This window comes from Myodes glareolus, chromosome 6 (genome assembly GCF_982192425.1).
Source record: "Myodes glareolus chromosome 6, mMyoGla1.1, whole genome shotgun sequence".
NCBI classification, from domain to species: domain Eukaryota; kingdom Metazoa; phylum Chordata; class Mammalia; order Rodentia; family Cricetidae; genus Myodes; species Myodes glareolus.
In genome coordinates this window covers 108,095,540-108,117,230 of record NC_142031.1, presented here as the reverse complement: position 1 = coordinate 108,117,230, position 21,691 = coordinate 108,095,540, and the positions used below count along the sequence as shown (strand labels likewise).

Sequence of the window (21,691 nt, the reverse complement as noted above, 5' to 3'; positions counted from 1 at the left end):
AAGAAGTGTGCTTTTCTGTCACAGTCAGGATCCTGCTGCTGAGCCGGCATTTCTCCAACCTTAGAGCTCTCTTTCTCCATCAGCAGCGGCTCTGTGTAACTTCGGCACTATGCTTCTCTTTTCTCCTTAAGGGCCCAAGACTTAAGTTGCTCTTCTTTGCATTATGGCCAGCTTTACAGCTCTCAACTGTTTGGGCCTTCTTTTTGTTCCTCCAGTAGGTTTTTATTCACTCCCAACAAACGAATGTTCAGAGTGTCTACCACTTGAGGAGTACTAAGTCCCCAACACAACACGTCCTCCACAAAAGAGTCTTTTGTTTGGCATTGATAACCAGGCAAGCTTATGGGTATTTTCTTCATAGAAAGGTCACCAGTAAGCTTGCTAGCCTACTAGAAATGTCTGTTCCTTTAGACTAGATCTGTCACCATCTGTACAGTTCCATGAATCTAATCTAGTACAGTTCTATGAATATAACTAAAGATTTTCAGCTCTTTTGCTAAGTACTGGAAATAGCACAGGATCTGTGAAAAACTCAGATATCTTTATTTAATCTGATGCAATTATTAAAGTATTCTAACAACATATTTCAAAAATACTAGAGATATCTTATGCTTCTCCTTGGAAAGCCCGACGAGCAGGAGATCCGAATTTAGAGGCTGTCACTAATAAACTCCTTTGGAAACACGCCTCTTCATAAGTACCTGAAGCTGAGCAGAGGTGACTAACTCACAGCTCTGGCTGGGCAGGAATTAACTGCCTTTCCTAAAATGACACCAACATGAAGAGTGCAGATAATTCACTGGCAGATTTCCTCTCCAGACCATGGTCCACGCTCTGGCACCAAGAGAATGAAAAAGATCTTTGCCTTATGGGAAAGGGACAGCCAGTAGAAACACATCCCTGAATTATGGGCAGAGAGTTCTCATTCTCATTAAAAACTAATTTCGCTCTTACTCTCTCCACTTTGCTTTGAGAGTGTGTATTTTCTTAACCCAAAGGTGACTCTGAGTTCTTGCCCTCAAATTACTGTCTCCTTAATTATTTGAGTTGGCCAAAACACTAAGTCTTCTTTTAGGTTTGATATTTAAGCACAAAACAGTTCTCTAAGGTTAGGCTCTGCATCAATTTAAGTGAAAACTCATGTTGCTCTATACATACGGGGCAGCTGCTGACAGTGTTTCTACTAAAAAGATGAGCTGCTACAAAACGACTTTCTGAAATTAAGTGATTTCAGTTTGTTAGAGTCCAATATAGTCTGATATTCCAACTATGTTTTGAATTCATAAAAAAGGTACCTTTTTACCCCAAGATTTAAAAGGTTCACTCAAACGTAAATCCACTAATCTCTCACACTGCCCCATGAAGTCAAAAGAGCATGTTCTAACCCTGCATACAAAATACTTCCAAAATGAGCTTGTAAATCAGACATATGCACAGTGGGCTACACTCTATATCCCTCAACAGAGAAACAAGAAATCTCCAAGTAGAGGTTTAAAATGATGTAATCTGCACATTTTTAAACTGCAAGCATTTACTGGTGAAAAGATATATCTAATGAGCAACAAAGCAATGCACAGCAGCTGTCCTCTGGAATGGCTTACCTATTAATGTAACTGAGGGCAACATAGGTCGGCTGTTGCAGTTCTTGCTTCTCTAAAACACGTGGATCTGTATCTGCAATAAAACACAATTACTATTTTTTAGGATTTTTTTTTTACATCAGAATATATGAGGCTCCCTAACATAAAGTAACAGAGGTTAAAGAGAGAAAAAGATTAATTTAGAATAGGAAAACTCAGTCCACAAAGCATAATGATTTGTTCATTCATTCATAAAAACAAGATATTGCATTGCTTTTCAAGAAATTCCAAACATCAACAGTGGTAAAACGCCCATCTGTCACACAAGCTCTTGCACAACCCCCTCATAAATACTGGTTTTCACTGCATCCAGTTACAATGCTGGCATGGTTTCCGTGGTTAATCGGCCTAAGAAAGCAAGCCTCTGTTAATTATGCTCACTTCAATACTGGAACAAATTAGTTTACATTGAAAAGCTCCATCAATTTGAAAATCTATGGAGTATTGTTCTTGCTCACTGAACACTTCTGAGTCCAGATTCATATTCTGGAGAGCTCTTCTCCTTTGTGAGTGTATAATAAATTGACTATAGCTTTTCTAGACTTAATCAGAAATTCTTTTAGTGTTTCAGAGTTGACAAACAACACATTCACCGGGGTTCTCCCCTCAAAGAGGCAGAATGTCACACCACAGCAGCACCTCACAATGCTGCATCTCCAGTACAGGCCAGAAATGAGTGCAGTCCTCACACCAGAAGCATAGTCTCAGATTTCACATGTGGAGAAATCATTTCTTAAATATATGCAAAAGAAATGATCACATAACAATATATAGGGCAGGGGAGTCACTGTATATTACTTTCATGAAGAAAGGTTAAAGCATTTCACACTAATTTCTTTTCATTAAAACCTCGTCCACACCATCCCATGATCAGAAGACTCAGCTGCAGGTAGCAGTAACTTCTCTGATGTCACGACAGACATTGTTTCAAGTACCTTTGCAACAAAGTGTTTACTGCATATGGAGGCCCGAGGTACACGACTCCAATGTGCCCTAACAGGTGATGGCAGAGGGAGATCAGGGGTGGCAAAATAATCAGATTAACACTGCTTTTGACTCTCAGACTATACACCTGGGCAGCAGAGCCAGCAGCCTCATTCATTACGTCCAAGTTAAGAATCCCACGTTCACTCTCTCATTTTTCCTGTGCCAAGAATTCCAGGGAACTAACTCTATTCAGAAATCTTCCTTCCTTGGGTCTCTGCCACTGTAAACCCTTGAAAGCTGAATTAGGAACAAGAGACAAAGAGTCTCTGAAAGGCTCCATCAAGCCCAGTCTCAGGGTTTTGGCAGAGCAGATGAGAACAGATCAGTAATTCACATTTCCTCCCCTTCTTAGCCCCAGTTACTTTAACCGCAGCTGAGGCTGTGGTCTGATTGCTGGTTTAGGGATAAACTCAGTGGCTGTCAAGGTACAAGGAAGGCATTCTCAAGGGACATGATTTTCTTTTTTCCTTTTAAATTTTCTCCTCCTCTTTCTTCCCCTCCTGTTTTGTTTTGTTTTGTTTTGTTTTTTTTTTGGACAGGGTTTCTATGTGTAACCCTGGCCATCCTGGAACTACTCTGTAGATCAGGCTGGACTTGAACTCAGAGATCCACCTGCCTCTGCCTCCCAAGTACTGGGATTAAAAGCATGAGGGGGAAATAGTTTTCAAACACAACCCTTAACACTTATCCAAATTTGCTGTAATCTCAGCACATCTTTGCTTTTCTGTGCAGAATGTGCTTCTTGGAGGGGAGTCTCCAGAATCATATTTGAGAGGGGAAAATGTCTTGTCTACATAAACAGCACTGGCATGCTAGACAGGCCGTGGGTGCAGATGGTGACTGATGTGCTAAAGTAGAAGATGAGGTTGGAGACAGAAATTGTGAAAGTAAGAAAGGAAGTTAGAAAAACAAGCAAAAGCAAAAACCCAGTGGATGGTTTCTCAAGTCCCCACCAAGCAATTTGAACTTGGTCCTAGGGATGGAAGGGGGAGCTGCTCTTTTGCGATATATGGTCACACAGAGTTATTTTGAAGTAAATGAGCACTATCAGGAGCTTACAATTTGTGGATCAGTGGGTAAAGAGCCATCTTTCATCTTCTCTTTGCTCTTGTACCTGGCTTCCAATCAAACAGTCTCTCTACACACATCTATCAGCCCTGTTACTACACTGCTATTACTCTCTAAAATTATTCTAAATGTTGCTTTCCCGTTATCCTGATTTTAACTTTTTCTCTTTTATTAGTGTGTGTCTGTGTGTGTGTGCACATGCAGACACACACACATGCATGTGCAGGTATATACATTTATATTATACTTTTATACTTCAAGCTTGAAGGAACTTGGATCTTGAGGTTTCCCTAAAGGCCTGTGTGTTGAAGGTGTGGTCCTTAGTCTGTAGTACAGCTAGAAGGTGGTGAAATCTTTTGGAGGTGGGGTCTAGTGGAAGGAAGTCAGGTCACTGGGGATGATGAGAACCTGTCCTCCTTCCCTAGCTTCCTGGCTGGACGAGGGCAGCACATCCCAATCAGCCACTTGTTCTCAGTATGAGGTTCTGCTGTAGTGGGCCTAAAAGCATGTGACCTGTGAACCACAGGCTGAAGTTCTAGAACTGCGAGTCACAACAAAACTCTTTTCCCAATAAGTTGAGCCTCTCTACTGTTTTGCCATAGCAACACATGAAGGGTCTGCTATCACTCTGAAGAAGGGGTCAAGTATCTTCTACAGCATGCTACAGCTCTCTGATGCTTATCTGAAATGTTGCTATGGACACAGAAACTGCATGGCAATCTTGTCTGACAGAGCATGTTCAACACTGTTTGCAAGGCAAGATTCTGAAATTCTATATTATTTAGCTTCAACATATTCTATAACCTATGTTTGACTTAAGCTTGCATTGCCTTAAGTTATAAGTTGGAAGCAGACTTCTGGAAACTTCCAAATGTCACCTTCTCTGAAACAAAACAACCACTGGAAGCTCCTTAGTGATAAAGCACCCCTGCCCCTTTCTCTAGAATGCATATTCTGGACAAATACCCCCAGGCATCAACCTTCTTTTTAGATTAAATGATTCTTCAAGACAACCTTAATTAGAACAAATATCCACCAAAGTTTTGTGAATGAAGCGATGTACTTGGTGCAAGTCAGGAGATACTAAAACAAGGCTCCTGGAGAGACCACGTCAACGGCTGGTCCCAAATAAGCGACGGTCCTGTCGCTTGCTTGCTGGCTGCTCTGTGGTGATCATGACTTGGTATTTTATGGATTTTAATTATGCTGGTGAGCACTTCACATTCAGTAAATGTATAATAGGCTGCTTTCATTATTTCTCTCTGATAGCAACATACCTTTGCGATGCTACAAGGAAAAGACTCCAGAGGCAGACTGGCTCTGACATGAAGGATGCCTCCCTCGCTCTGCCAGGATGCCAGCGTCTCCTCCACGGGTGATGGAGGCAAAGGAACACCATAACCTAGTACCACTAGTTAGTGCTGAGTACAAATAAAAAGAAACACTTCCTTATCCTATGTGCTGTGCCATGCAGAGATGGTTTTGCACATAGTAAGCCGCCACAATAAGTAATCTAAGAAGAGGCGAAATGGCCGTATTACAGCATCTCCGAGGCACTTCTCTGGCTGATTTGTTCATAGTGCCAATAAAATGAGGATGGGAAATGCTGCTGCAGCTTCTCAGAGATACATTTCACTTTAAAGGGGTCTGTAGATAACACATGTGAATTTTCTAATCCACATGATGCTCCTCAAGCAGGTGATTCGGCAATTTGTACCATGTGGTCACTGTAAAATGATACACAGCTGCACTCCTACTTCTATATGACTGACAAGTGACAGGAAGAGAAACTTACACTTTCTAGTGGGGCAGGGCAGTACCAAACAGAAAAAGACACAGATTACCCTCTCTTCCCTGGAACAGTCCCGCTAAGTCTCTAAAGCAGCAGCCTGTACACAGCTGGCAGCAGGTGTGTGTGGCACCATCTCAGGAGGTACTTACCCTATGGTGAGGACCGGGTACAAAGTGGGAGCTTCTCCTGGTTGTGATCATTAAGGCCATGGACCGAACTGAATCGCTCAGTCCTCATTGTCACAACACTAGCTCCAACTGTTCCTCAACCAATAGGAGCCAATAAAATAAGATCAAATAAAAACGTAAATAAATACTAAAATTAAAACAATATGAGGCTGGGAAGGAACACTTCAACTCCTGTTAATAAGAATAAGAAATGTGATGTGTATGACAGAATATTCAAGGCCACCTTGCTCTGGCCCTGAAGCCCCTGTTCATCTGTTATAGTGACAACCAATGCCTGAGACTTCTAACTTTTTCTAACTTTTCTCATTCTCTTCTTTCCTTTTTTCTTTTTCTTTTTTTTTTTCTTTTGAGGGAAGTCTCACGTGGTCCAGGCTGGAGTCCACTTGCTACGTGGCAGTGGCTGACCTTGGACTCCTGCTTCCACTTTCAGAGTTGAGTGCTGAGATTACAGGTGTGTACTTGCACACTGCCTTTCTGTTTGTTTGCTTTTGTTGTTTGGTATTTTTAATAAATAATCATTCCTAGTGCCATCCCCAAGCCCACAAAGAACACAACAAGACAAAAACTCCACTGGTATTATTTGGTGGGTCAACCAGCACTCAGTAATTACCTCATGGCTTTGGCTATGACATTAGTTACTGTGCCTTGCAGGGATTTTGTACCTAGAATTACTTATAATTTAATAAAGTCAGAAACCAGCTCTGCTGCCTCTCAAGCAAAACTAAGCAAACCTCCCTGGCGAGGTGCTTCTGGTCTGGAGGGAGATCGTCTTCATGTTCTACAGTTTCCAAACACCACTTCCTGCATAAGTGCATCACAACTATGTGTGGGGGAAGGGCGGCAGGCAGGGGCTAAAAGGATGGAGGTGGGAGGGCTGCGGGCTGCAACAGTAGGGGACTCCAGAGAGCCCAGTGCCCACCCAGACGGATAAGTGATTTTGAAGAGTAGGCCCAGAACCCTCACTGTTTTTTTGTAATCTTTTGATGATTCTGATACTAATTAATGGATGTAGCCAGCTTCCATCCTTCCCCTCAGCTGTTAACCTTGCAAAGACAGACATCAGTGTGTTCAGCACACTCTCCCCCAGCATTCTGGGTAGGACCTGTCAATACCCCTCTTCTCCTGCTGGCACCACAGCGAACCCTTTGCTTACCTCAACTCTTCCCATCGGCAGCACTTTGCTCTCCAGTGCCCAACAAATATATGTAGGGGCAGGCAGCTGATTAATTCCGTAATGGGAATATTGAAGAACTTGGGTTAAACAAGCACAGTTGTTTCCTTTACCACTCAGGGCCCCAAGAAAATGTGGTGGTGGGTAGGGGAAAACCACCAAGGGGAGTAAACAGGAGACAGAGGCAGGAGACACGTTATTTCAAACAGTGTCTGGGGACATAACAAAAGAATATGAGAACATAAAGAGACCTGGATAAAGTTACAATCTCCAGAGCCTATAGTGGGGACACAAGAGCCAGGAGCTGAACCTTGCTGAAACCCTGCACTCAAAGATGCCAGCTATAGCATGGAGAAACCTCAGAGCTTAAAACGGAGAACTCTTTAAGTGGTTATGAAGACAAACTAAGCAAGTCATCAAGTGCCTATGGATGGAGGGACAGAGAAGGGGAGACAGCAAGACTAGAAACAGTATCAGAACACTGGCAGCTAGTCAGGACTCTTTTTCTGATTCCATTAAGCAGATGTAGAGAAAAGAGAGCCCATATGTTGACATCTGCTGATTCCCTAATTAAATAATCAGCCTACAGTTACATCCCTAGCCAACAAGTTCCACCTGTGCCTCCACCCACAGGCTTCTGCCAGCACTTCACCACTGAGGTGCCAAGGCCAAGCCAGGGACACTCAGGGAATGATGACTAAGCACTGCAGACTGAGTCTAGACCAAGTGAAAGCCACCAACACAAACACAAAAGGGTGGGAGGGGGAGAGAGGGCCAGGAAAGAAGAAAGGGGTAGGTAGGTATGTGGGAAACCACAAGTCATGGAAGCATGCAGGTCTCTTGGACAAGCTTCCTTAAATGAAGCTGGGACCATCAGGGCTAGAAGAAGAGGCCCCATGTTCTGAGGTTACTGCGCCAGTGTTCGGATCACCAGCAGGTGAAGTCAGTTCACTGCTTGCACCCAGCTGTAACACTGGACTCCACAAAGACTTTATAGCTGTCTTATAAGCCCGGTACATTTTTTGTTGCAACTTGTACTCTATTTTTAAAGACTAAATTTGTTGAACCAACAATTTACCAAGACTGACTTTTAAAATTCATTGCTGGTTTACTTCAGATGCTGAAATAAATATTTCTTGTTGGCACTGAACTTTAAAAAACCATATGAGTGTATGTAACCAGCCTTTGAATGGATCAACTTTTCCTTAGTTTATGGACATGCCATTTGAAACTTTTCCCAGGCCATAATTTCCATTACAGGAAAGTTAGTGCAAATTATACTTGAGACTTTTGCCTTCCCCAATTCACTGGGAAATCCAGATGCAGCTAAGTGTTGCTGTAAACTTTATGAGCTTAATATCTAAAAGTCAGGGACTCTGTTCAACACAAAACCAGCTTCTAGTAAAAAGCATTCATGTTCACATGTGGAGCCTGAGTTTTCTTGCCACCAGTCAATGACTAAACATGACTGAACCAGGAACTCTCTAGAAAATGCTCAGGAAGCTGAGCACAAACACTGCAGCTGCAGCACAGCCTGTGACCAGCATGGCCAAAGGGCTGAGGTTCTGCTGTTCCGCTTCCTAATTCTTCATTCATCCTTCAGAGTCCTATGGTCACCCACTAAGATAGTAACTAGCTAGGAAACTTGGTCTTAGAAGTAAATCTAAGCCAAAGGCTTAGATCGTTAGTGTCCACCATGATGGAGGCTCAATAACTGAATGAGCAACCAGGGTGAGAAGGAAATTTCTTGGGATTCAGAGATAAGCATCAGCCCAGGGAGCTCTAGGCCATATGGGTCAGCACAGACCTAGTGTCAGCTTCTGTGTTCCTGCACAGAGCACATGTTCAAAAGGAGATAAAACACGAGAGGGAGCTGATGGAGCTCACGGTGAGTCATTCACAGGTGAGGGTGGAAAGCTAGTGTGGCTCTAAGTTCAAGGCAGCATGCACTGGGGGAAATCTGTGGGCACTATAAAAGGGCAGTAGGGTTGACCAGACAATACTCATTATTTATAGATTTTTAAACTAGAGATACTTGAGGGGGCGGTTCTGAACTGTGGGCAATCCTCTGTGACAGCAATATCCAGAGATACTGAATGGTGTGTACTAGTGGGTCCCACTGATATCCTACAGTGCACACAATCGGATAACCTCACAACAACAAAACCCACCTGACCTCAAATGTCAGTGCTAGGCCAAGAAATCTTGCCAGAAACCCATGTGATGGCTATGGGTTTTCCGACGGTCTAACTTGAGAGGCTAGAAGGCTGGGCAGCAGGCAGCAGGGCAGTGACACAAAAGTGGTTGGGACCTGGATTTTAGGAGCCCTGGCTTTCTTTGTGGAATCAAAGAAATTGAATTCATTTCCTGAAAGACATCCTGAATACTTGTCATGTGCTCCTTGCTTAGAGGAAATTCTAAGTCAGTAGTTCACAACTGAGCCAGAAAGATGATTGCAACAGCCAATTAACAATAATCCAAGGGCTAGGAAGACAGCTTGGTTGTTAAAGTGCTTGCCCTGCAAGTTTGAGACTTGAGTTAAATACCCAGCACCCACATAAAAATCCTAGGGGTAGCGGATATAGGAAGAATCTGGGGGCTCACTGGTCAACCAGTCTAACTGGTGAGTTCCAGGACAATGACAGGCTTGTCTCAAAGGAGGTGGCTGATGTCCAAGGCTGACCACTGGTCTCCACAGGCTTGTGCACATTACCTACTTATATGTAAAGTTGGTGTACACACACACACACACAAACACACACTACAAAAAAGCCCCCAATACTTCTATATAAACCAGCAAGTATACTAACTGCTTCAGAAATGGGCCATGATTTTTTGCGAGGTTCAGGGCAAGCTTTTGAAATAAAGTTTCTAAGAGTCTGACTAGAAATGGCTTGAGCAGGTGAGCAGAAGGAAGGATAAGGAGAAAGTAACTGGAGTGGCCTGTGGAAAAGGGGCACGGCATGCAGCAGAGCTAGCTTCCTCATGGAAGGGCTGAAAAGCTCTCCGAGAGTCAGCCTTAATTTCACACAGGAAGCTGAGCCACTGGGGGGAAAAGCTAAGATGATTCATGTGGTAGAAAACAGTGAACTGTGGTAGGGAAGGGGTGGGGGGGAATTGATACAAAAGACAAGATTTGGTGAAATACAAGATTTTTCTTATGTGGAGTGAGAGTCTTATTATCAACAATAAAGAACCCCAAACTGGGAAAAACATTTGATATTCCAAGTGAGGTCTGCTTCTCATGTGTGAAAGATGTTGTGCAGAGTCAAAAAGTTGGAGCTTCAGAGAAGGGGGAGGGGATAAAGGGCTCCTGATACAGATAGGAACAGGGCGTGTAAGACTCTCATCATACCACCACACATTCCACAAGGCAGCAGAGCCACCACCGCCTGCGGCACATAGTAACAAGCACTGATTGAAGATGTTGTTAGGAAACCCAGCCAGCGTCAGCTCAGCAGGGATAAGGAAAGGCCTGGGGCACACTGCATTTGAACTCAAGTGACTGGTACATTTCACAACTGAGCATAAAAGGCTGGGGTGGGGTGGGGCGAGTCAAACTGGGGTCCCTAATTCAGTAGTTAGTATACCTCGTATATGAGTCTCCAAGGCTTACTAAGGGAATTGCATTCTTCTTTCAATCTTAGTTCTTACTTAATTATATTTCTGATCGTGAGCCTAGCCCTCAACAGCTGAGCCATCTCTCCAGCCCTTTCTTACTTCTTGGTGGTAAGACAATGTGCCGCTCTTCACAACCAGCTGCCTGTTCTCAGTGTTAGCTGTGTACGTCTTCGGGGTCTTTCTTTTTAATCTCTAAAATATTGCTAAGAACAGTACTTTCATCCTAGAGTGGAAATGAGGAGTAAATTTCTAGAGTGAGATGGAGTCATGCTCATTTTGAAATTAAGACTTGCACAATTGTGAATTGTCTCTCTTTGACACTCAGCAGCATAATGATGCACAGAGAAATTTAAAAGTTATCATGCAAATCATGGGCTGCAAGATGTTGTTCAACAGGCATTTCACTCATTTCTACATCATGATGCTCTGGAACATGGTTGCTTGGTATAAGGACTACATTTCCCTGCATTCCTTGAAACATCGAGTCTGCATTCTGGTTAGTAAGATAAAGCACTTTAAGGAAGTCTCCTGAAAGGTATGTACCTTTCTTTGCATCAGTTTTCCTCTAGGGTGACTGGACGAATGATTGCCACTCCTGAATCAATTTAACATGAGATAATCTCATAAATGAAAGTCATCCTAGGCAGAGCAAGGCTGGAGTGTGTGTGGCTGAGCAAGTGGAGTCCCATCTTTCTGCTAAACTGACCACCTCCAGTCCTTCTGAAACCGGAAGAAATTCTCTTCTATTCAGATATTGCTACTCAATGGCAGTAAAAAAAGCCACACCAAATTTTCAAGCAAACAAACAACAAAACCAATACTCTAAACAACCAGAAATGCTAACTCAAAGTTCTACTGAGAAACATGAAATCTTTTGTGTCTTTGTTTTCCTGGATTAAAAAAAAATTACATTTGATTTTATTATATTAAACTTACAGAACAACAACAAAGCCACAGTAAAGTAACACCCACACTGCCACATCGGATGTGGCTAACGCTACAGTGGGATGGTTAAGGAATGGGAGAAAGAAGAGAGAACCATTATGTCAAATTATGGCTGCTTTGGTTGCTCAAGCCTTTTCCAGTACTGGTTATTAGTGGGCAATAATGAAGCAAATTGCACACGCACATTGCTCCTGAGTTATCAACAATGCGATGAGCAGCAACCTTTGCAGCTGTCAGGATCTTTTCAGGCAGGCAATTAAAGTGAAAAGAGAGAGGGTGCACAATCCCGTCACCCAACACCGTGTGTACCAACACCGCCTACGAACACTGACAAGGAGCGGGCGCGATCTGAATATTTATTAATGCAGATCTGTTCCCATTTGTTCTTCTTCTTTCCTTGTAACCCAAGCTACCCTCACCTGCCAAAAAAGGATTTTTTTTTTCCTCTAAAGGTCAATTCTGACACTGCGAATCACATTTACCTGAAACTTACATACACTGTGACATCTTTCCTAGTTGCATTAAAATAAATTTTCTTTCCCTTTCCCCTTCAGGAAATATAAGTTTAGGACAAGCTTGGATTCCAAAGGAGAAAGAAGTTGAGAATGAAGTAATCCTAACTAGAAAAGCACTGAATGAATAACCAAGTTGAAAGTAACCAAGATTAACCGATGTTTATGGGAAGTCGGATATATATATATATGTCAAGTACTGTGTGCAGGCATTGAAGAACTAACTTTAGCCAAAACAGAAAATAGGTCCTGGCTCTCCAGCAGGCCAGACTCCTTGCAACAGATGTTGTCATCTATAAAACACATACCAGAGAACCCTGTAATCAAGTGATAAAATTGAAAAGCAGAAACAAAAACACACGTAAGTCTTATGTTTTAAGTCAGTTTACAATTTTGTGTTGTGTGCATCCATGGTTATGCAAAGTACACGTGATCCATGGCCACAGGTTGTCCACACTTACTAGGGAAAGGGCCTCAAATTGACTTTAGGAAGATCACAACACTCTATTATAGACTCACTTGCTTTCCTGCTAACAGGAAGGAACTGTTTACTGTTTGGATGACCCCTGGTTAAAACACTGTGAGAACTGCAGTGATGTGTGAGGCAGTCACAGAGGGAGCTGCTCAGCAGAAAACTCCCAGGCAAAGAGCGAGCCTAGGAGCACCCTATGTCGTCAAGCTTGTGGCTGTAGTTATTGCTGTTTCACCACGAGCCTAGAGACCAGTGGTCCTCAACTAGAACTGCACACTAGCATCTCCTGGGTAGCGCCAATGACTCGGAGGGCCTAACCCCACTCCAAACATTCTAGTGTGAAACAAGAAGAGACAGTTACCACTAAAGTCTGTGGAACCCCCCAAAAGGTGAAAGGTTGTCTTTTGATTTCCATATGTATGCTTTCCCTCCACACACTTCACACAGACACACACATACATCACACAGACACAAATACACATCACACATCTCTCTCTCTCTCTCTCTCTCTCACACACACACATACACACACACACACACACACACACACACACACACACAAACACAGACATGCAATATACACTTTAAAAAGGAAAACAAAAAACAAAACAAATAACGCCCCCCCCCCAAAGGACTGCTTGGAAAGTTATCAAATAATAGAAATTGAGTTTTTTTCCCGAACTTAAAAAGCAATTGTGAAACTAGAAACAAATAATTGAGTATGTCGCAAAAGTTTTACAGATAATTCCAGTGCCATGAAATCTTTTGCTTATGTGTGTTTGTGTGCTTGCACATGCGTGTGATTGCATGTAGAGGTCAGAAGTTGATGTAAATGAAGAGATCCTTGCTCTCTCTCCACCTTATTGTAAATATTATTTTGAGATGGCATCTCTCACTGAACCTGGAGCTCCCCAGTACAGCCAGACTGGCTGGCTAGCAAGCCCCAGTGATCCTCTCAAGGAAGCCACAGAATTGTAACTAAACAAAACCAACCAACCAACCAAACAACCAACCAACCAAACAAACAAACAAAGAAAAAACAGCCACAGGCGAAAGAGCTGAACATTTGGATTCAGGATTACACAATGACTACCTCAAAGTCATTAGCTAGATTTACAAGTATGTATTGGTTACAGCTTGATCTGAATAGCTCTGGTTGGCCTCTTATTTGATCACACACATGCTGTCTGTGCCCAGACTGGGGCCGGGAACACAATGCTTAGGCTCACGGGCCTCAGATATGACACAGAGTTTGAGATGCATGGCTCTGGATTCTAAACAGGTTGCATCTATTCTACTTGCTAATGAGTATGGACACATGCTGAGTAAACTCGCTGATGGTATGAATTGGGGCATTGGGGAATCCCTGGTCCTCTCACTTATTTGGAACTTGGCAGACGGCCCCTGACTATCTTGGCTTCTGTAGAAGGACTACACAATTCTAGCCTTTCTGATTCTTTAAAAAATTTTTTTTTTTAAATAGCTTTTCCCTTGGATAGACAACATATTATGGAAGTGACTGGCTTGTTCTGATGCGTGCTAACTTCATGACTAGAGATAGTTTCTGAGGCTGAGCTTTGATCTTCTGACACGGAAGTCAGTGACTCACAGCTTATGAAGTTGTTATGAGGTTATTAAAGGAATTTAAGAGAGATGAGCTATATATTGCACAGAGCACAGGGCTGGTACATGGTAAATACCTAATAAATCTTAACTATTACTATTATTTCAGGCTCTTGGTGCTCGCACTGTGGGATTACAGTTGTGAACAAGCAGTCACTCCTAAGTGGCAGTAACAGTCACTTGGATGCTCTTATCTTCTTCACTGGGTCCTATCTTGTTTGGGTGAAGACAGATCAGCTGCTTTCCATACACAGCCCTCACAGCAGAAATATTCCTTGGAAGAGCAGAGGAGATGGGCAGATGCTGAGCTGTTTGCTGCCCTTTCCCAAAGGGAACACAGTGATCAGAAAACGCCCTATCTTAGGTCTCAAGTGTATTCATCTGGCTTCCAAGAGGAAGCCAGACACAGAGTAAGCAAGATGTGACTGCCTCATTGAAAAAGGTACCAAGTCATGTGGCTAACACAGACAAGAATTATGGGTTAATATAAGTTATAAGAGTTAATAAGAAGCCTGAGCTAATGGGCCAATCAGTTTATAATTAATGTAGACCTCTGTATGTTTATTTGGGACTAAATGGCTTTGGGACCTGGTGGGACAGAAACCTCAGTCAACACCCTCAAGTAGAAATAACTTGAGTCATGGCACTAAACCCTTTTCTGACTGTTTTTGTTTGCTTGTAACAGGCTTTCATATAGCTCTGGCTGACCTTGAACTTGCTATGCAGTCAAGGATGACATTAAACTTTGGATCCTCCTGCTTCTACCTCCCAAACTCTGGGAGACCAAAGCAGGAATAAGAATAATACACTTTGCAAGTTAATGGGAGACCAAGACAGGAACAATAGACTTTGCAAGTTGAGGTCTCTTTGCAATTAGGACAGTTAAGAATAAGTTCTTTGGGGTCACACTGAAGTTAGCTGTCACATCTCCTTAGTCTCCTCCAATAGAGTCCTACTCCACAGTCCTTCATATTTCATGGTTCAGAAGTTTTTGAAGAAAGTGTATGAATGAACTATTTGGTTTCTCTTATATTTTCCCAGGGTTAGACAGTTGTGAATTTTTAAAAAGCCTCTCCCAGGTGTGAATTCTTCTCATTTTCTTCACATGAGGGTATCAACGGTATCAACACATGTTACTACTGGGTGCATCAACCTAGAACACTGCGAAGTGGGGTCGCTTGTGCTTCTTTTTAATAATTACTAAGAAAACCATTCAATTTTAATTTATGTTTGCCTGTTTTCCTGCATGTCTGTCTGTACTACATGAATACAGTACCTACAAAGATCACAGGAGGGCGTCAGATACCCCAGAATTGGAGTCACAGGTGGTTGTGATCTGCCATGTAAGTGCTGGGACTCAAACCAGGTCCTCCGGAAAACCTAAGTCATCTCAGAGACCACTTCCTAAATCTAACCCCTGTAGCACAAACACTGAGAGAAACAATTCATAAATGGAATCTCCAAAACTGAAAAGTTTCTGTAAAGCAAAGGACACGGTCAACAAGACAAAACAGCAGCCTACAGAATGGGAAAAGATCTTCACCAACTCCACATCGGACAGAGGACTGATCTCCAAAATATACAAAGAACTCAAGAAATTGGTCACCAAAAGAACAAATAATCCAATAAAAAAAATGGGGTACAGACCTAAACAGAGAACTCTCAACAAAGGAATCTAAAATGGCTGAAAGACACTTAGGGAAATGTTCAACATCCTTAGCCATCAGAGAAATGCAAATCAAAACAACTCTGAGATTCCATCTTATACCTGTTAAGAATGGCCAAGATCAAAAACACTGATGACAACTTATGCTGGAGAGGATGTGGGGTAAAGGTAACACTTCTGCATTGCTGGTGGGAATGCAAGCTGGTTCAACCCCTTTGGAAGTCAGTGTGGCGATTTCTCAGAAAATGAGGAAACAACCTTCCTCAAGACCCAACAATACCACTTTTGGGTATATACTGAAAGAATGCTCAATCATACCACAAGGACATGTGCTCAGATATGTTCATAGCAGCATTGTTTGTCATAGCCAGAACCTGGAAACAATCTAAATGCCCCTCGACCAAAGAATGGATGAAGAAAATGTGGTACATTTACACAATGGAGTACTACACAGCAGAGAAAAAAATGATGACATCTTGAAATTTGCAAGCAAATGGATGGATCTAGAAGACATATTGAGTGAGGTAACCCAGACCCAGAAAGGCAAATATCATAAGTGGTTTTTAGACATAAAGCAAAGAAAACCAGCGTACAAATCACAATTCCAGAGAACCTAGGCAATAATGAGGACCCTAAGAGAGACTTACATGATATAATCTACATGGGAAGTAGAAAAAGACAAGATCACTTGAGTAAATTGGGAACATAGGTATCATGGGAAAGGATTGAAGGCGAGGGGAGAGGAAGGGAGAGGAGCAGAAAAAAATATATAACTCAATAAAATCAATAAAAAAATTAATAAATTCTCGTTTGTCCTGTTTATTTGCCCAATCTGAACCAGATGTGATTGATCACATGTGGGCAGGAGGTACGCAGGCAGGAAGTATGTCAGTATATATACTTGCTCCTGACTGGATCTGATGGGAGATACCATGGCTATGTGGTTTTGCCTTTTTAAGCCCCTGCAGAACTTGACTCCTGGCTATGTCCTGGGGACCCAGGTGGACCGTACCAGAGTCCATCATTCTGACCAGTATTTAAGTAAGACTTGCTTCAAATTTGGCTCAAAACTGTGGAACTGGTTTTCCTCTTGAGAATCTCAGGATTAACAACAACAGGCTTGTGCTAGCAGGCTCAGCAGAGCCCGGAGTCCTGCGCTACCACTCAGCGTTATTACTCTAAACTGTCAAGTGGTCTTTCCTTTCCTGCTTGAAAAGGTGATTTTATCTCTTGCACAAAAGAAAATGAATTCTTACAGTCAAATTAAAATAAACAGCAGATAACCATTAGTATGTAAAGGTTGTTTTTCTTCCTGTCTGCTCTATATCACTTCACACATTTCAGAGCACCGCGAGCATTCCCTAGGCATTCTTCCGCCTTGTGTATCAGTCCATTAAACATTACCTAACCATGGGGACTAGAACCAGAGGACTGGTGGCTTCACAAAAGGCACAAAAGGCCCCATCTTTCTAAGAACATGTTATGTTGCTGACTGTCAATGTCTGTGTAGGAAGGTGAATTGTTCTTGGGGCTGGCTGGCTTTGATTTTTATCACCACAGTGTCAGGAATGAGCAGAAGTATATAAGATGACCAAAAGAATGAAATATATAAATTGTGGTAAATCATTTCTTTCCTTAGCAGTTTTGGGCTCCTAGCAAAACAGAGAGAAAAGAACAGAGACCTATCATACCCTACTCCCTCTCCCCGACAAGGAGAGCCATCATTAATATTTTCCCACTAGGTTGGTTTTTCCACAACAAGGTGCTTCATGGAATTCTTTGGAAGACATAAAACATGAGACATAAAAGGATCCATGACAGGGGTTTAAAGATCCTGAGCATCCATGTCTCTTACAAATCTCTTCTGCCAGTGAAGGGGGGGGGGGGTGTGCTAGTTCTGGCTCTACCTATATTTCATTGGTTAGCAAGTTAACGGCATTACCTGTAAAAGGGAGAGGTGACAAATGCCATCCCTTCTCACAACCCAGAGGCCAGAATCTCACATAAACAGCACTCCACCTCTTGCTGCCCAGATAAGGTGGTCTCCCAGTTTTTATCCTCCAACAGGAGTCATCCATACTGCCATGAGGTCACCAGTAAGACTTTCTGGCAAGTCACCTGCACGAAGACAAAGCTTACCCTATATACAAGTACGGAGACCAGAATTAACCACCTGAAGGTCTTCGATTTCATTTCCCTTCGCATTTGAGGAGTTTATGTAGAGCATGCGCATACACCTGGGTCAAGATCTCCCCTCTGGAAGTGCTGACCTTCCTCTCTGTGACTTCAGCCAAGGTTACTGTTCTCACTCACAAGGAACGCTGCCATCAACTAACATGCTTTCTACATAGAAGGAAAGCCATTCAATTTATAAACCAAGGCACATTTAAATGATTTTTATCACACATTTAAACACGATGTGAAGGTTCTGTGTCATGTCTGAGTAAAATTGACATTATCAAAGTGATCACAAGACCTCGGTTCCTCAGGGGGGCTCACAGGACTTTGGGGATTTGTTAACTTCACTATCAGTAGAGTTCAGAAAATGGAAGCCAGAGATGCTAACAGATTTTCTAGGCGTTCTTAAGATGAGATTTAATAGTCTAGATATGGCCCCAGTGTCATAAGATATTGAATCATCCTGTGTGTGTGGGGGGGGCGCAGCTGGCTTTAAAAAAAGGCAGAGATAGGATATCTAGATAGGGATAGACTACAATGTTTAAAAACATTAGCTGCAGAATGTCTGTAAACTCTCTGCCAGCACTGACTCCTCCCTCAGCTCACCTTCCTTTCATCCAATGGGCTAAATCTATTTCTCAACATTGCACCGCAAACTACGAGATACACATTTTAGATTATAACTAGTGCACTAATCTCCCACACACAAATATAAGTTTTAGAAAACATTGTTTAATTTACTAACATGTAATGTACCTTGATTAATAAATTTCATTTCTTAAAATATTAGGACAGTAGATAAAATTGATCTCACGACATACTAATAAGTCTTAACTGGATGTTTACGAATACAAATCTTGCTAAATTACCAATCAATAATGTCAATCATTAAGCCCTCCTTTATTATTTACATGATAACATAATCTTAGGTAGAATACAAAATACTCACAATTTGGCTGCACAATCAAGTCCTCCAAGTATGTTTCTCAGTTGTTTTCCCTCAGTGCCTCGGTCCCAGCGGCTCTTACTATCCCTGTCTTCTGTACACCTCTTGCTTGCTCACTATACTTCCTGTTCACACTAGCCTGCTTGTTCTTCTCTGCCTTGTTCTGAACCCCATGCTCTGTCCTGGGGGGGTTTCCATTAGAGGCACCAGCATGGAATATCAGTGTGAAAGGAGTGGGCAGGTGGGTTTCTGTTCTATCCTTCCCCATCAGGTGTGGTCTGGGGTAGTGGCTGTGACTGTCTATCTGTAGGCACAGTTATGGCAGTGACCCCTTCTCTGAGCTGCCATTCTCTCCAGGCACTGGTCACAGTCTCACTTGTTTCTTCAGCATCTTGTTCTTGCTCCGTTCTGGTACTTCAGGCTCCTTTCGCCTCCCATGTACCCATCCTTAAGTCTCTTCTGCTGCTGGATGACACACGTTTGTGATACACACTGCTTCACTATCTGAAAGCCCTCACCCACTTCTCTAAGCCCATCCCTAGATTCATCCTCTAAGGTCCCCTGCAGTGCACTTTGGAACCTGTCTTAGTGCACCCATTAAGCAAAGAGACGAATTACATTGTAGTGTTACTGTTCACAACAGACTCAACCTCTCCAAAAAAACAGCTCCCGACTTCCCTCTTGTCCCTAGCACTTAGCACAGAGATGTCAAGTAATTATGATTACAGAACAAGCCAAGGAATGAATGGTAACAGGACTTAATTACTGAGTGCAACACAGTTATATTAAGTATTTCCTGACAAGACTGTTCACAGAGCTACTGTGCCCCCATTCTGGGATGATTTAGTGTCAATGCAGCTGCTGGGATCCAGCTGGAGACAAATGCTGATTACGGCAGTGAACCAGCTAGGTAGGTCTTCCCTAACTAGTTCCCCACAAGCCCACATCACCTGGCAGGGTGTTTTCTGCTTATTATGCTAATTAGATTTTACTTGAAAGATGTAATTATTGCTGCAACCCAAGGAAATAATTAATGGCCAACTTTAGTGGGCAAAATATTCATTAATCAAGTCAATAGACAAGAGACCTACAGAGTTTAGGGGGAAAACGTCCTTAGAGAGGAGAAAAAAAAAAGATAATCACCTAGAGTGTTCTCCCTTCCATAAATGTGGGTTAAATCTATTCAATTATAGGATCTTGAAAGTTGACATTTCAGATTTAGTCCTATGCATCCTAAAGAAGTCTAGGTTTAAACATGTGGGCTTCAAGTTACATTGTACAGCAGGATTACTAATTTTAAATCTCTGTATGTAAAAATGAACATGGTTGGATGTGTGTGGAGGCCAAATGTCAACCTAGAGTATTATTCTTCAACTACCAAGATTTGTTGTTTGTTTGTTTGTTTGTTTTTTTCAAGGGATTGTCTCTTGCTGGCCCAGACCTCATCACTTAGCTAGCCTGGGGTGATTGGCCTGCAAGCCCTTGGGATCTGTGGGTCTCTATTGTCCCAGCACCCACCCTCATGCCTAGATTTTTTTTATGTGGGTTGTGGGTATCAAACTTAGGTTCTCCTGATTGCAAGGCAAACACTTTACTGATTAAACTGTTTCCCTAGTCCTATGTAACAATATTAAACAAAGTTATGTAGTGATCACAAAGAGATAACACTGGTCTCATAATCGGTCTCTTTGAAAATGCTTAATCACTCAAGGACTTCTGACCATCACAGACATCAGCTGCTGCTCTTACATTAAAGGACGGGAGAAGAAAGCAGTCGTAAGATCAACTCAGGTTGGTCACTGTGCTTTATAAAGACCCAGCTTTTCAAATCCAAGGGAAGATGCTCTCTAGCACCTTGGTAGAGAGCTTTTGGAACATGAAAAACAAAGACGCTCCAGAGATAAGATTAAACCTACACACTTACTAATAAAAGGTATATTAATCCTAAAGAGCACTGCATCTCAAATAAACAAAAACCATAAACCAAGGCAACTCTGACCTGTCCCTCCACAGCCCTTTAATAATATTCATGCCCTCGGATTTACAGTACTGTACATTAGCTTGTATGCCTCTTTGCTACATTATAGGGATTTAGAGACAGGAGATGGGCCACAGTAGGCAGCATATAATAACTGACAGTCAACTTAAGACCCCAAAAAATTCTATTTTAAAATTTTCTTTTAATTTTAAACGCTAACAACCATATTCTAGCTTCTACTTGCCCATAAAGCTGTTTCACATTCCAGAAAAAAATGTTTTAAATATTGTTTAGCATCCAGATCTTAATGGTCTAGATGTTGAAATACTTTTCACTCAGAGTAATGATCTCCAGGAGTAAAAATAATATAATTATAACAGAATGACTTGGTCAGCTAAATCACAACCAGAAATGCATGGGTATGTATTTCATTCATGTGCCAAGAAAATCTTCATTCTGGACCATCAGCATAGCACTAAATTTTGATCAGTCGTTGAAAACAGTCCTTTCTATTTCTGGCATATGCCATGACAACAGGGCATAGCAATTGGCAAAGACAGCTAATATTTCACATTAAACCTCCACACCTGACCTTAAGAGTCCAAGATAGAGAGACTCACGAATAAGGAATTGTTTGTTACATAAACAGTTCTTTTCTTAGAAAAACAACACATGCACACACACACACGAACACACACACACACGAACACACACACACACAAACACACACACACACGAACACATACACACACGAACATACACACACACACACACACACACACACACACACACACACACAAAACCACCAGGAAAATCCCTCTCAGTCAAAGCATGGAAGGAAGGTCTTACTTTCTTGTGGTGGAAATGTATTATTGGTAATACATTTGCAAGGTGTGGGCAGCAC

General features: G+C 42.2%; 1 protein-coding gene across 1 annotated transcript in view; it reads right to left on the bottom strand.

Moving 5' to 3' along the window:
- Jazf1 (JAZF zinc finger 1) overlaps nucleotides 1-21,691 on the bottom strand; it is a 312,042-nt gene that overhangs the window by 140,506 nt on the left and 149,845 nt on the right. The window contains exon 2 of the mRNA XM_085691057.2: nucleotides 1,602-1,674. Coding sequence (XP_085547183.1) covers nucleotides 1,602-1,674 — 73 coding nt within the window. The remainder of the gene's footprint in view (nucleotides 1-1,601; nucleotides 1,675-21,691) is intronic.